We start from the raw sequence: 14,814 nt of genomic DNA, 5'->3' as shown, positions 1-14,814 counted from the left end.
GCATTGTCACCACCGCAGCTGTACGAGGGGTGACCAGCTTGTGCTTGGCCTCTAACCACTGACTACTTTGTGCCTCAGACACCGACAACTTCTTCCCCTTTTTTGACCACATTAGACCAGGACGTCTCCTGAACCATCTGTGGCGAATTCTTCTCCGGCGTTATCGAGCCGCTTGAATGAGCGATTTGGTTCCGCCTTTTATCTGTAGCTAATGGAAGCCATTGTATCTTCGTAGGCGGGAGGCGCTCCTCCGATCGTCTAAAACGTCTGAGAATCCAGTAGAGAGCCTTTGGACATTTGCCACTGCCACCGAGGTCCGCATCTCAGCGAACTCGCGGCGGTGAGCCTTCAACTCAGCCTCGAGGCTGTCGATTTCTTTGCTCAATATTAAGCAACAAGACCAACCTTCAATAACAAAGAACGACAACAATAACAACAACAACAGAAAAAATGTTCATGAAAGATCTATTGCCAAACAACAAAACCAAACGTCAAAGGAAAACTAAGTCCATATACAAGCCGTATTCAATATTATATCGCGACAGAGAAACAAAAACCAATAACCAAATGAGGGTAAGTGTAAAAGACTTCCGTAAAGCGTGATAAAACAATTTAGATCCAATACGACGCTCGAGATCTTCATAGAAACGAATACCTTGCCTTATGAAGGATTAATTGACTTTGCGTAAATAAAGTTACCTGAAATTCTAATGTTTTTCGTACGCATCGTATTTCTTCACGACGCCTTCTCCATGAAACTACAAGCATGAATTTGCTGATCCTTGCAGCGGCCTGCTCCGCATCGACGCCGTGCAACCCAGGAGACTTCAGTACAGCGAGATGACCAACATTCCTAATTGAGAATAATTTAATTTAAAGATGTAATTTATGAACAACGGCCAAATATAATTTGTAAGCATTTCATCACGTGATTCATGCCACAGGAAAATGATATGTTGAATCAAAGTCACTCATGAGTGTGAAAAATAGTATAGTTACTACTTAGTAATTATTTGAATTGCAGTAACGAAAAGAACAAACCACATTATCCTGTGTTTTCATTATTATTTATTTACACCTCTTATTATTTATTATTACTTCCGTAGGTAAAAAAAAGTATTTTTGTTTTATATAATAAGAAACAAGTATGTACCTAAAATCTGGAAGGAACTGACTTCCAATACACAGCGAAAGCTAATTTGGAATTCAGGCTGCTATTAAAAATGTAAACAAAACTTTTGTGTGCAAATATTTTGAAGTAATATTTCCAGACATAATATAATTGTATAGTATAAAAAATAATGAATATAATTTACTCTACACATAAAAGTACCTATTATATATCTTAATTAAATCAATTTTTAATTACCTTTCTCTTTTGACTTTTTTGGTGGGAGTCAAGTCCTCCATAGAAACAGCTTTAGGGCCTATCTTCGCTGGCCGAGCAGGAGTCTGGTAGTATTCATCGAGACAGCTGCGTATCCTCGCTAAATTAGTACTAGGGGTTGTGGTCTTTGCCGTAAATTTATTGACGGGCGTCGAAAACAACTGCTTTTTATGAAGGATTCTCTGGACACGTCTGCATTAAAAATAAAAATAAATGAAAAGATTTTTTCCTTACATTTATTTTACTCAAACCTAATTTAACCTACTATAATTTACAAAATAAAATCGGTTGTTGTTTAGGGTTGATACCCGGTAGCGTTGGTACTGTGAGACTTCAAAATAAAACCACCGAGTATGTACTGCTGGTCAGATAGTGTAATTGATCGCACTTTATGAAATTACAAAAATTGTATTATAGTTTAGAAAAAACATTTCGATAGCGCGATGTAAAATACATCTAACGCCATCTATTGACGAAATGATAAACCAAATGATTATTTGGCATAATGTCATTTGATCTTGAACAGTTGTGTATATTGCTATGTTAGTTTTTTGGGTCTTAATAAAACCGGTTTGAACACGGGTTCCTGAATCAGACACTTCTTTCTCAGTCAGGCAACTCACTGATGATGGACAATTTTCGATGGATCGATGTGGCAGCTCAGGTCTTTTAAAAATGCTACTTGCACCCGGGCGCTTGTTGTGTTTCAGATTCAAATATAGACAAGCATTATTATTTTTCTTCTTTTAGGTGAATGAAGTCATCGTAAGGAAACGGCCTTGCCGGTAGAAATTCAATCACACACCAGCATGGTGGTTCGGTGAAACTTCCTTAACATGCATATACGGACCGGTAGAAATGAAATTGACAATTAAATGAATTGGAATCACAACAAGAAATATACATGTATTAGGAAGACAGAAAGAAAGAAAAAGAGAAAAAGGGGTAGTGCACCAACATATAGGCAACTAATTATAGTATAGTATTATTATTATAATTATGAATTAAAATGTCCAAAGAAATGTACGCTTCGACACAGAATACAATACAATTCATTTTATAGTACATATACATAAATGTGTATATTATTATTTGTTTGGATACTAGTAAGTATAAATTATATAAGATTTTAAATTAACATGGTTATTTTTATTACTAACAGTCTTTAAAACGGGATATTTACCATGTTTTTTATTTTTATTTGGTGGAGCTCGATATTTCGACATTATCTATGATTGTCTTGTTCACGAGAGTTTGTCGAAATATCGAGCTCCACCAAATAAAAATAAAAAACATGGTAAATATCCCGTTTTAAATACTGTAAGTATAAATTAGTTTGCGCATTAACGATATAATATTCATAAGATATATATAATATATGAGATAGTAATAACGGTTGTAAACAACTATTAGCTATTAAGACATAAAACTCATAATTTATAAAGGAAGATGATATATATTTAAATAATATGTATCATTTTAATACCCCCCATGATAATCAATGAATAGTAACATAAGCTGTGCTTAGTAACATAACTGCTCTGCCTATTTATTTTGCTAAGTAGTTTGATTTTTTTTTAGTTTATAAATTATCACGAAACTGGCAATAATAATTATTATTGACAATTTAAGACCAAGTATAAATGTGATACAAATGATGTAACTAACGGAGTTTCTTACCGGTTCTTCTGAGTAGAATTAACTTAACCTGAGTAACTTTAAATTAAATTAATTTTATGCCTGCTACGTAATATATGTATTCAATTATTTATTAATTTACGTCAAAACTAAATGTCATGTGGTGTAATATGTGGATCAGACGTCGAGTCCTTACTGTACGTGTACATAACTACATGAATCGATAGTGGTAATTGTTTTTTATTTATGTGTGTATTATGTACTGATATGTTTACATAACTATAACTATACCACATTTTATTCATTATTTGTTTGATTTTCCTTAAATTATTCAACACACGTGCACTCTAATATTTTTATAACAATTTACCTTATATTTTGCTCGGATCGATTTTAATGACTACATCGGTTCCCCATGACGTGGAGCTTACTTACGTGGATAAAGATGAGGATGACACGATATACAACAACATAGTAATATCACAATATTATGAGCAGCGAGTGCGATCGCTCCTTGGAGTTGGAATTTAGATAAAATACTTATACCTCGCTCATTTGTATTTGGAATTTAGTTATACCTGTGCTGTGACTGAGTGTTGTTCGTGTACATTATTATATAAATAAGAACGGTATGTACGGCGTTAAAATAGTAGCAAAACATTGTGTTACATAAACATACATACATACAGGTGTGTGTACGTGTGTGTGAAGATTAATGTAATTTATGCATTTTGTGTCAAAATATTATCGTGTTCCTTGTAACATGTTTTATGTTCAATATTTTCTTTATATAATAAAGTAACGTGTCACGCATTCTAATATACTGTACTGCTACGTGAAAAATGCGATACGCTAATGGAATCGAACCTTCTACCAATAATGCGTTTACAGTATTCCAAATATGATTATAACATATTATAAAAATATATACTGCATTTATAACAAACGCGTTTATTTCATTATGTAGGATTATGATATCGAGCTAGCTACTCAAAACAGTTTTGTTTACGTATAATTATGGCATTAATTAAACTAAACAGGTTAAATTATCAAACATAATTTGAGCCTCACTATCTCCTCAAATATTATCTATATTCAAGTTAAACTAAAACTTACTAACGAAAAAAATTTAATGAAGATGTTTGATACAATAATGATAAATTTGTTGAACTAATTCTATAAATCTTTGTAATTTTGTATTTCAATGTATCCTAGATATAGCCCAGGTGTGTACGTGGGCAAACATTAAGAGTTTATGAAATCGATTGGTGATTTCAACCATCAATGCGTGAAGTCTGGCTGCATCATCAACCGATGATGCAATCTTACTTTTAAATAACTCACGGCAAACTCTTATATGTCCCTTAACATTAAATTATTAAGGTTTGTATTAAAAAGAACTTTAAATCTTACGCAGGAGGAGTGGTCAAGTGGCACCGCTCCCTGTTCAATTCCCGCTCCGAGATGTCACCCGCGCCAGCCCTGGTTGCCGGAGACACGCTCTGTGAAATCTTCAATCCTTCGGGCATCCTGATACTGTTACAAAATACGGCGTACAGGTTACAAGACAAACGTCATAAGACAAAGAACAAAAAATCTAGAGGTAAGCCATTGTATCAAATACATATATAGGGAGAGAGTTTTTGTATATTATTTACTAGCTAAACCTGCGGCTTTACACGCGCGAAATTTTATAAAACACAAACTTCCAACCCTCATTTTACCGCGTTAGGGGTGGAGTTTCGTAAAAGTTTTAGCAGTTCAAATATAACTTGGGCTTAAATTGGGAGAAATATAATGTGATACCATAAAACGGCTTTTCTGCGATATTTCAACAAATTGATTCTCCAATAGAAGACATAATGAAGACTAGATAATTATAGTTTAAGTATAATTTACCTCAAGAACTGATCTATCAAATGCAACTTTTTTAAAATAAGACTGGCAGTTCCAGAAATTAACGCGTTTAAACAAGAAGCTGTTTTCTGTCTTCAGCTTTATTATGTTAATATAGATCAATAACACGAACATACGATTAGCAAATCTACTGACTTTTATAAGTAATTACATCTATCCACATACGTATACAATACTAACAATACGTCGTGTTAAGTAGCGACATTTTTCAATGCTAATTGGTCAACCATTAATTATCTGGTTACTGGCGATATATTTTTTTTTATTAATCAAATTGTATTCAAAGGAATCCAATTGTCTTTAAATAATTATATCTAGTATGACGTACTAATAACATTTTATTTAGTTATTTGTTGCGACTTTATTGCGTCATTAATTGCTTCATTAATTGCTTATGCTGCCTTAAAGGTTACATGCACAATGAACTGTATTAGATGATTCTGAGATTAAATATTTTGTATATTACAGAAGAATAGTTAAGTTAAATTTTAAATACAATGGATTACTAAAAAGAAACGAAAAGTGTTTTTAACATTGAACTTTATAAATTACCAACATAAATCTACATGTAGATTACTTTTATCAATAGACAACAGCGTCAAAAGAAATGATTATTTTTGGTATAAGAGTATCTTGGTGTAAGGAGTTAACAGTAGATCTGGTAAAGACAACGTAGATTTGCACAAAGCTCTTCCAGTTGCACATTACAATATCATTTATTTACAATACATTACCACTATCGTTTAATTTTATCTATATAAATACATTAAATACGCTGTTTAATAAATCTGCCTCACCTTTTAAATATTGACGAAATATATATGTAGAAATATAAATAAAATATTTCTTTCGAAGATTAAATACACTCTTGACAATTGTGATTGATTTGACTTGTTTCCTTATTTGAATTTTATTTATGAAACATATCTTGTCACGACATATGTATCTATATAATATTTTTTTTCCGCTTAAATCCTTCTTTATAAATGTAGATTTATTGAAATTGTGAATTTTATGATAACGTAAATGTAGATAATACAGATAGATATATAGATAATACAGTTCGTAAATGTCCCACTGTTGGGCCGAGGAATCTTCTGCTCTTTTGCTGACGGATACATTTAGATTTACATTTGTCAAATGCATACTTCCAAACTTTCTTATATAGTTGCTCATATTTAGTACGTGAAAATTAAGTTGCGCTCTTATTTGAACCACTGTGTTCTGTTATAAATAAGTCATTTTCTATTGCCAGAGCTAGACATAACAGATAATTAGACATATTTATATTAGTATCATTTTAAGTAGTATTATTATATATAATAATATAATGATAGGAATGCATAAAGCCATTATTAGGATTAAGAAAAGGTCGCTAATTTATTTTAGGATTGTTTTATCAAAATATTTCAAATGTCAAATGTAATTAAAATGTCTTACAAAAGATCTCTAGCGGAAACCCTATGTGTTGTAGGTTAAATGAAAGAGCATTGTATCACTACATTAGTACATTTTACACAGTTTACATAATCATGTCTAATTCTTAAATATTATAATTATTAATATTTAATAAAAAAGTTGTAAATAATAAATTTCCTTGTAGTTTTATATATTTTGGACTTGATAACATATATATATATATATATATATATATATATAGAGATAACTCACATGGTGCTTAAAATAATACCTACGAGAACGTGATTATGTCGTATCTCATAATTAGCTTACTTAATAAAAAATTAAGCCTTTATTTGCATTGATAATTTACATATTTATCGATACCTTCAATTATGATAAGATAAACTGACGTATCTATTATATAAATATTTACAAAAAAAAACTATTAAATCGGCAAAGATCGAACATTTATGACCGAATTAAAAAATTAAACATTTAAATACCAATTGTTTTCCAAAGAATAAACATAAATTATTCATATTTTCCTTATTATTTCATTAATTTGTTCTTCTCGTTATAGTACCTTCTGTTCTTTTTAAAATATTTTTATGCATATTTCAGTAACATAATCCGATGTATTCTTGGCCTATTTAAATATTACTAACTAAATATATCAAAAGTAACGGAGGGTTATATTCGATACAATCAGGAATAATTTAAAGGGAGTAGGGACTAGGGTGCGGCGTCACGCGGTCGGCGCCGTCAGCGGCGCCCGGCGTCGCGGCGCTACACGGGGACAGGAAAGCGTTACCGGTGTAGGCTTTTATAATCTATACTAATAAAATAATTCTTTATAATACCTGTCGCTATTTATACACCAAAATACATTTTTATGGATAATTTTCTTTACCAATAGACGCGCCTGAATAACTATAATATCAATTATTTTGTTAACACTATTTGCAATAAAATATATTGTATAATATAAATATAGTTTATTGACATAAACAAAGTAAAAATTATCCATAAGAGATATATAACTATAAGTGATTTATCGTGAACAGAATTTTCTACTATTAGTTAGAAGTTGAAGTGTGGACAATATCTAACGTAAAATAATGTTATAAATAATAAAATCACTGAAAATATATTTTCATTTTGAGCCTATATTTATACAATAAGATTTATCTCTTATATCTTACTCTTATCTTATGAGGTAATTAATGCATCCTATTGATTCGTTCAACATCAAAACCGTGTACTACAAAATTATTAACCCCACTAATATTATTCAATATTTAAGGCAGGTCAAGAACCTAGCCCTATTTTTTCCCTGCGAACCCTTTTAAAACGCGTAATACTACGCAATTTTGCAGGGTGGAAGGATCGTTATAAGTTTTAAATTTCGAATAGGAATCGTGGCGGGCATTTGGCGCCACACGCAAAGTGACAGCCGCGAGTCGGCGACACCACCGAGTCGCGACGCGGTGCCGCGCCGGACTGACTGACTGAGTCATATCGCTTCGCGCCATTACAAGTTACAACACTAAAACTTTCTAAATGCAACGTATAATATTAATTATTCCACTCATATCGAACAAGCAAATGGTTTGCTTTTGCTTTTGTTAAATTAGGTATCCTAGTGTAACAAAGGGATACAAAATATCCATTATTATACTAATATATAATAAAACAATAACAAATAACTAAAATACCAAAGCCTTATATAATAGTCTAGTTTCCATTTCAATTATTTAATTTATTACTTACTAAAAAGCTTCGAGGGTAGATCCATTAAAATTGCAAGAAAAAAAAAAAACTAAAAGTGGCCATCAAATGTTTTGTCACTCACATCTTTAAACTGTGCATCTCGCTTAATATGTGAAATGTGTGTGATGAGAAATACATAACCATATATTTATTATACAAAATATAACAATTTATATCTAAAAAAACCGACTTAAAAACACTTAAACTAAATCCTTAACACGTGTTTGTTTTATTTTACACAGTTTTGAAAGTAATCCATTATATTATTTGGTTTGATTGATTTACAAATATATTATGGATCTTATCGTAAGTTTGAATTACATTTTCATGATAAATAAAATTATCAACCAATAAGTACGATGACTCATCCCTTCTGAATTCACTGAAATACGTAAGAACGTAGCACCCACGCTCTGAAAATTGGGATCATCTAATAAAGCCTTATGAGTCATATGCTTTCCTAAGAAATATTCTTTCATATTCTGAAATAAAAGGTTAATATGTTTTTTTTAATTTTATTTCAATATATGATAAAATATAAAATGATTAATAATAAATAAATAGGTAACATAAAAAAGATAATACTTGTAACATCACGTTTTAAACTTTTTTACCGGTTACTTCGAATAAAATATTGTTAATAATATCTATAAAGCTAAGACACCTGAAAAAAGGAAAACCAGTGAAATTTGACATGTTAGAGAAAAACAAGAATTACAGCCAGCAACGGGTTGACATCATAAACATAAACATTACATAATTATTTAAAGTGGGATAATCATAGTATTTTTAAAGTTTTTACTAGCCATTGATCTTTAAACAAAGTATTAATTATACAGCACATTTACTTACCATACAAACCTGCATTATTATATATATATAAGAGTATAATTTTAAAAATATGTGTTTCTCACTTTGGTAGTCATATCAAGCCTCCACGACTATTTAAGACAGTAATTATGTTTGTATCTATTTTACCATTCGTAGATTTGATTATATATTATTTACCTAATTATGTTCATTAAATATCATTTACAGAAAATTAAAAATTATAAATGACTTATAATATATTGGTAAGAGCCTAATATGATATCCCATAATATACCCATTAGATTTAAGTATTACATCTAATGGGGATTCCTAACTATGGTATAGGTATGTAAAATATTTTTTAGTATTAATGGAACACATGCCGTTCGAACTACAGTGGAAAAGCGAAAACATTTTACATCATTATTAATACGTTGTCGGTTTTATTTGATAATATTATATGTAGTTATAATTGATCATTTCCCTAAAAAAATAGTTAAAAAATAGTTAATCCTATTAAGTTAATACCATATACATTATTAGTAGAAATACTCATAGTATTATATTTATATGTAGAAAATATAATAATGCTCAAAATGTTTTATGAACAAAAATTAATAAGTAATATTATTCATAACGAAAAGGAAATATTTATTTAATAATTTATTTCCCTCTCGGTCTCACACACGGAGAAAAGTTTAAATTCGCAGTGCGCATGCGTCGTTGTAACACGTCGCACAGCAGCCATGTGACCTCTAGTGTCCAATCGTGGTCAGACAATAGTAGTGTGACGTTCTGCTTTGGTGCACACAGACGCGTTTATCACATAGACGTTCACTCCGCAAAAGTTGTAACTTCAGACGATCGTTTCCAAATTATAATCACAAAATATAATTTGCAAAAACGTATCAGTTTATTTTATTATTATTGTAATAATAAAGTGATAATAATAATAACGTCGCGTTTCGATATAACCTGTTTCTTAATTCTTGGAACCGTGCATGCTGTGATCGAGACGAGACCTTGATAACTAGTTCCTTGGACGAGCGAAGAGACAGTTATTATAGGATCATGTTCGAAGAGGTACGTCTTTAGTTTACGTTTCGCAAAGTTTATCGTGCGTGTTTACTTCGATAGTTCTATTATTAAGTGAGGTTGAGTGAGTTCAAAGTTCGATTACAGACTTAATCAGCAAAGTGCAAAACGGCCAGTGTTATGACGTTAAAATAAATGTGTTCGTCTGAAGGACCGCTGTGAGGTGTCCGTGGACGAGACACGTTCGTAAAACGTGCGATGGACAACAGCGGAGGTAAACCATGTATATCACAGAAATGCATGAATTGTCTCGAACGGTTTGCGTTTCTTTGACACTCGAACCTCGCACCTTGCACGTAGTTGAAATGTTTCCTTTAACTTAACAACCCGCAATACCTTAAGTTCTCTTAATTAGTAAATTTTCAGCCAGTTCTGTAAGTAATAGCTTCCTTCTCGGTCTGTTAGTCAGCTTTGCGTGTGATTCTATAAATATCTTAAAATCTGGCTGCATCAACGTCCATAGAGAGTAGTATGGGCGGCTATTGGCGGTTAAAACTTTATGTAGTTAAAATTTAAAACTTATGCTTGTATATATAAAACTAAAATACTTTAAGTACTAAATATAACAAGACGCTTTATGATTATTTATTTCCTGTTGCATTATTTACTTTATTTAGTTCAATTCATGTATTATATTTTTAATTATGAAGTACCTTTTTTTAAATTAGACAATATAAATAAAATTATTTACAATTTAAATTTGCTTAAATCTATCAATGATTAATTTATCCATGCATTGGTTTGAAAGTGCACACACTTTAAACATAGGGTCTTACACCTAATATTTATAATAATTGATTAGATTAAAGGGGTCAATGAATGTAAATATAGCAAAATAGTTCTTGTCTATAGGTATGATTAGTAACATTTATTCAATATACATATTAAGACGAGAATAATTTATTAAAAAATTTAATTCTGTTTTATAAGAAAAGTAAAATAGATTGATAAATGAGAATTTCTTTTGGTAGCGCCCGAGAAAAAAATTATATACCTATGAATCTAAGCCATCAATGAATTATATATTTTAAATTTGATTTTTTTTTTTATGTTTATCACTAGATATCCTTTCAATTACTTCATATTATGTTATGATACAGTTGATAAAACTTTACAAGACTTATTTTTATTAAACTTTAACTTGCAGTCAAGTTTAGTGAAATGAATGTTATATAATATTACAAGTAGCTTGTAATTATTTGAATTATTTATCTGCAAGATATAGGTACCAACCAACAGGTACTTTGTGATAGTAATGTCAAAATGTGTGAAATATCAAATCAGTATTTGTCAAATATTACAATGAAAGATATAAAAGCATGCAATTTCTATAATAATTATTAATGTTAATAAAGACATTTTAACAATTTGGGATCTTTACAAATAAAATTTTACAACTTTTTTATTATATATATTTATTTTACTAGGTGGTAGGACTTTGTACAAGCCCAGTGTAGCCCAATACCTATATGAGCATGTACTACCCACTCATTACATAATAATACAATATATGAAACAGCAATTTAAAATTGTTGTGGTCTCGTCTGAAGGAAGAGTGAGCTATTGTGACTACAGGCACAAAGGATATAACACCTTATTCCTATTGTTGGTGGTGCAGCGGTAATGCAAGGCAAGAAACTAACCATTCCCTAAATAGTAAAAATTTCTTAAAGCACAGATGTCATAACCACACTGGTCTTGACCAATTAACATCAGGTGGCTTATTTGCATGTCCACCTGCCTTTTTAATAAACAAATATGAATACATGTCACAATACCATACAAAAAAATATTCATTAGCAAGAGCAATCCTTTGTAACTTAAATGTTTTTGGCTATCATTGTATATGTTGGGCAGTCCCATTGACTTTGACTCTGTTTCATAGCATGTGTGTGTGTTGTTTTAGTATCTTTATTTTATTATTAATTTAAGATGTTATATTTTGTTTAATAATTTTGAATTTTTTGTTATTGTAAATACATAGAATTTAATTTGTTTGCTTGATGTTACAGTATTTCTGTATGAACTACTTTACTAAGTTTGAAAATTTAAATTTTCTTTACATATAGCTTTTATAAAAATCTCCAAATGTTTTACAAGATTAATCAAACTTATAAAATAGTTTGTCCGGACTCAATCAATCCACAGACTAAACTACTGACCCCAGAAAGATGAAATTTGGAACATAGGTTTATTATATAAACACCTGCTAGGAAGCATTTTTGGAAATTAGAATATTTATTTGACCCAAGTTCATAGGCAGGTAATTTAACTTCTATCTAATCATTATTAAGAAATGTTTGTACCGAGAGGATCAAACAAGACACTCATTAGTTACTCTTTAAAACCGCACCAAGTCACACCGGCGTCGTGTAAACCGCAAATTCCAGCATTGAATAGTGAATCAGATATCAGTCAAGTAAGGAAATTAACTGGGGCGACGTGCAATAATTAATTGTGTACATAATGCTAATGATATAAAAAGTTATTAAACCTTATCTACAAACAACAGCTAAAACAAAGCAATGAACGTAGAAAACGTTACACGGATATTTATATACCTAGTTTGAGCTTGGAGACAATTCCATAATATTAGGAAAACTTTTATTTTTTTTAAATATGTTTGGATGAGTATAAAACATATTATAAGACGTAACAATACTCATGTGAATAGGTGCTTAAGTTTAATGATATTGAAAGTCGTATAGTGAGACGAAAGTATCGCGACAGCACCGCAGTAGTTAGCTTCAGTGCGATTTTTACTCATACCGGGTACGGCGCCGATTCGGCTGCGACGCTCCGCGCCATGTGCACAAGTCTTATCTATAGCTCTCGTGTTTATTTATACATCGGTTGTCACTGTTTATATCAAAATAATCAACAGTATTGTGGATATAGTTAATTATGACAATTTAATAAGATTACAAAAACGTCGATCCTAGGTTCTTTTATAATCACAAATACTTGCAGAACTAAAATAGGTTTTATGTATTAGTATTATTGTATTTAAATAGATAATATATACTTTTATTTTTTTTTCCGAATAGAATAAGGCAGTCAGTTTTAAATTAATGAAAAAAAACTTTATAATCGATTAGAAAAATAATTAAATACATATTTAAATTTGATTTAATTATTTAAAGTTTTCAAATAATGGAAAGAAACATCGGCTTAGGGAAAGAAAATTACTCATGGTTCCTAGCGTGATTTTATTATGCGCGATAGTAGGTAGTGTTTATTTAATTGCATTAAATCATTGTCAACTACAAACATATTTAGTTTAAAAAAATAAAAGGTATCTCTGAAAATCATAAAACAATATTACCAGACCAAAAAATAATTTATTCATTCTCAATAGCTTATAATTTACATAAAAGCAATTATTAAATTTGGAATTCATATAAAAAAATGTTGTATAACTAGACCTGTACGGCCTTTGGAACACCGCGGGTCGTTTGAGAATAGATATTTGTTGTAGTACTTATATGGTATAATAAAATAATGTTACAACTTAATTAACCGTAAACGTGCTATTATTACCTCTTCTCATTAAAATTAAATTGTTTTGTTTTTCGAAGATAAGTCTTGATATGTTTTGTTGAGTAACTCTCTGATATACTTTCAATTATTTTTTTAAATTACTTTATGATATTGTTTATGTTTAATTTAATTTATATACATATTATTGTATAAATCAAATTATCGGTTTTTATCTTTAGGTCGGATTATTTTTAGATATTTTACTGTAAAGGAATTAAAAAAAAAATAACTTACAATTGAAAGACATTTTTTGTAATAAAGTTAGGGTTCCTCTGTCAATAAAGAACCGTCGTTATGGTGTATCTACGTAAATATGATTTATCAAATTAATTTATAGCGAACGTAGCTCATCATTTCTTTTATTAAAAAAAGTATCGAATCATCCGATACGTATTAAAGATATAGAACAGCCGTCGATTATTTATATGTTTACAAAGACTTCTAAGCTGAAACAGTAAAAAAAAATGTGGTCAAAAGTTGACCACTAAGTACCTACACGCATACTAGTAAATAGTATGACGTTTGCCGAGTGTCAAGCGTAGCCGTCACGCACACCAACTTAATGAAGTTGGTCGGTTTGTTTTAGTTATTTTGTAGTGCGACACTCTAGATCAGGGCTGTCCAAAAAACGGCCCGCGGGCCGCGTGCGGCCCGCGTCTTGTATTTTTGCGGCCCGCGGAATATTGTAATCAGCCAATAGTTTTGGACATAAATAGTTTGGATAATAGAATTATTTGTCATAACAAATAATCAATATTTAGTATTATTTATTTATTCATTCTTGTAACATTCATTAACTATTTCGGGATTTCCCGGAAAGTATTTTGTTTCTGTAGAGTGAGTATTTGTTGGTGTCCGTATTAGTTTGGCTTTCGCTTTCACTAAGTTCGTATCGCCACTTAATAGCAAAATAAAGTTGACATTATGTCTACGAAGAAGCGAAAATTAACTGATGAACATCGTGTATTTAATGAGAAGCGGGAACTTGATTATTTTATTTGCAACAATAGTAATAAAATTCAGTGTATGATTTGTATGCAAGTTTTGTCTGTGTGTAAAGAATATAATGTTAAGCGTCATTATACTACTTTGCACGAAGAAAAATATAAAATACACGTCGGTGAAGCAAGAAAAATTGTTGTGACTGAGCATAAGAAAAAACTAACGCAACAGACAAGTTTTTTTTCAAAAGTAAATACAGACAATTACAGTTTGGCTGCTTCTTATGAAGTTTGTTACAATTAGCCAAAGCTAAA

At 30.6% G+C, this 14,814-nt stretch overlaps 1 protein-coding gene across 4 annotated transcripts in view; it reads left to right on the top strand.

The window, feature by feature from the left end:
* The first annotated feature begins 4,442 nt into the window (after positions 1-4,442).
* The window catches only part of LOC125066493 (embryonic polarity protein dorsal), a 50,503-nt gene continuing 40,131 nt past the window's right edge, over positions 4,443-14,814 (top strand). For 2 of the 4 annotated variants that reach the window (XM_047674581.1, XM_047674585.1), the window contains exon 1: positions 4,443-4,628. In XM_047674581.1, the coding sequence (XP_047530537.1) occupies positions 4,490-4,628 (139 nt within the window). In that variant the 5' untranslated portion in view covers positions 4,443-4,489. Of the gene's footprint in view, positions 4,629-9,702; positions 10,233-14,814 lie in introns of those variants that run through there. The other 2 variants (XM_047674582.1, XM_047674584.1) reach the window with 2 other exon arrangements.

Source organism: Vanessa atalanta, chromosome 9 (assembly GCF_905147765.1).
Source record: "Vanessa atalanta chromosome 9, ilVanAtal1.2, whole genome shotgun sequence".
Lineage (NCBI taxonomy): Eukaryota > Metazoa > Arthropoda > Insecta > Lepidoptera > Nymphalidae > Vanessa > Vanessa atalanta.
Note: the sequence above shows the minus strand (reverse complement) of the source record. Positions and strands in the feature narration are given on the sequence as shown.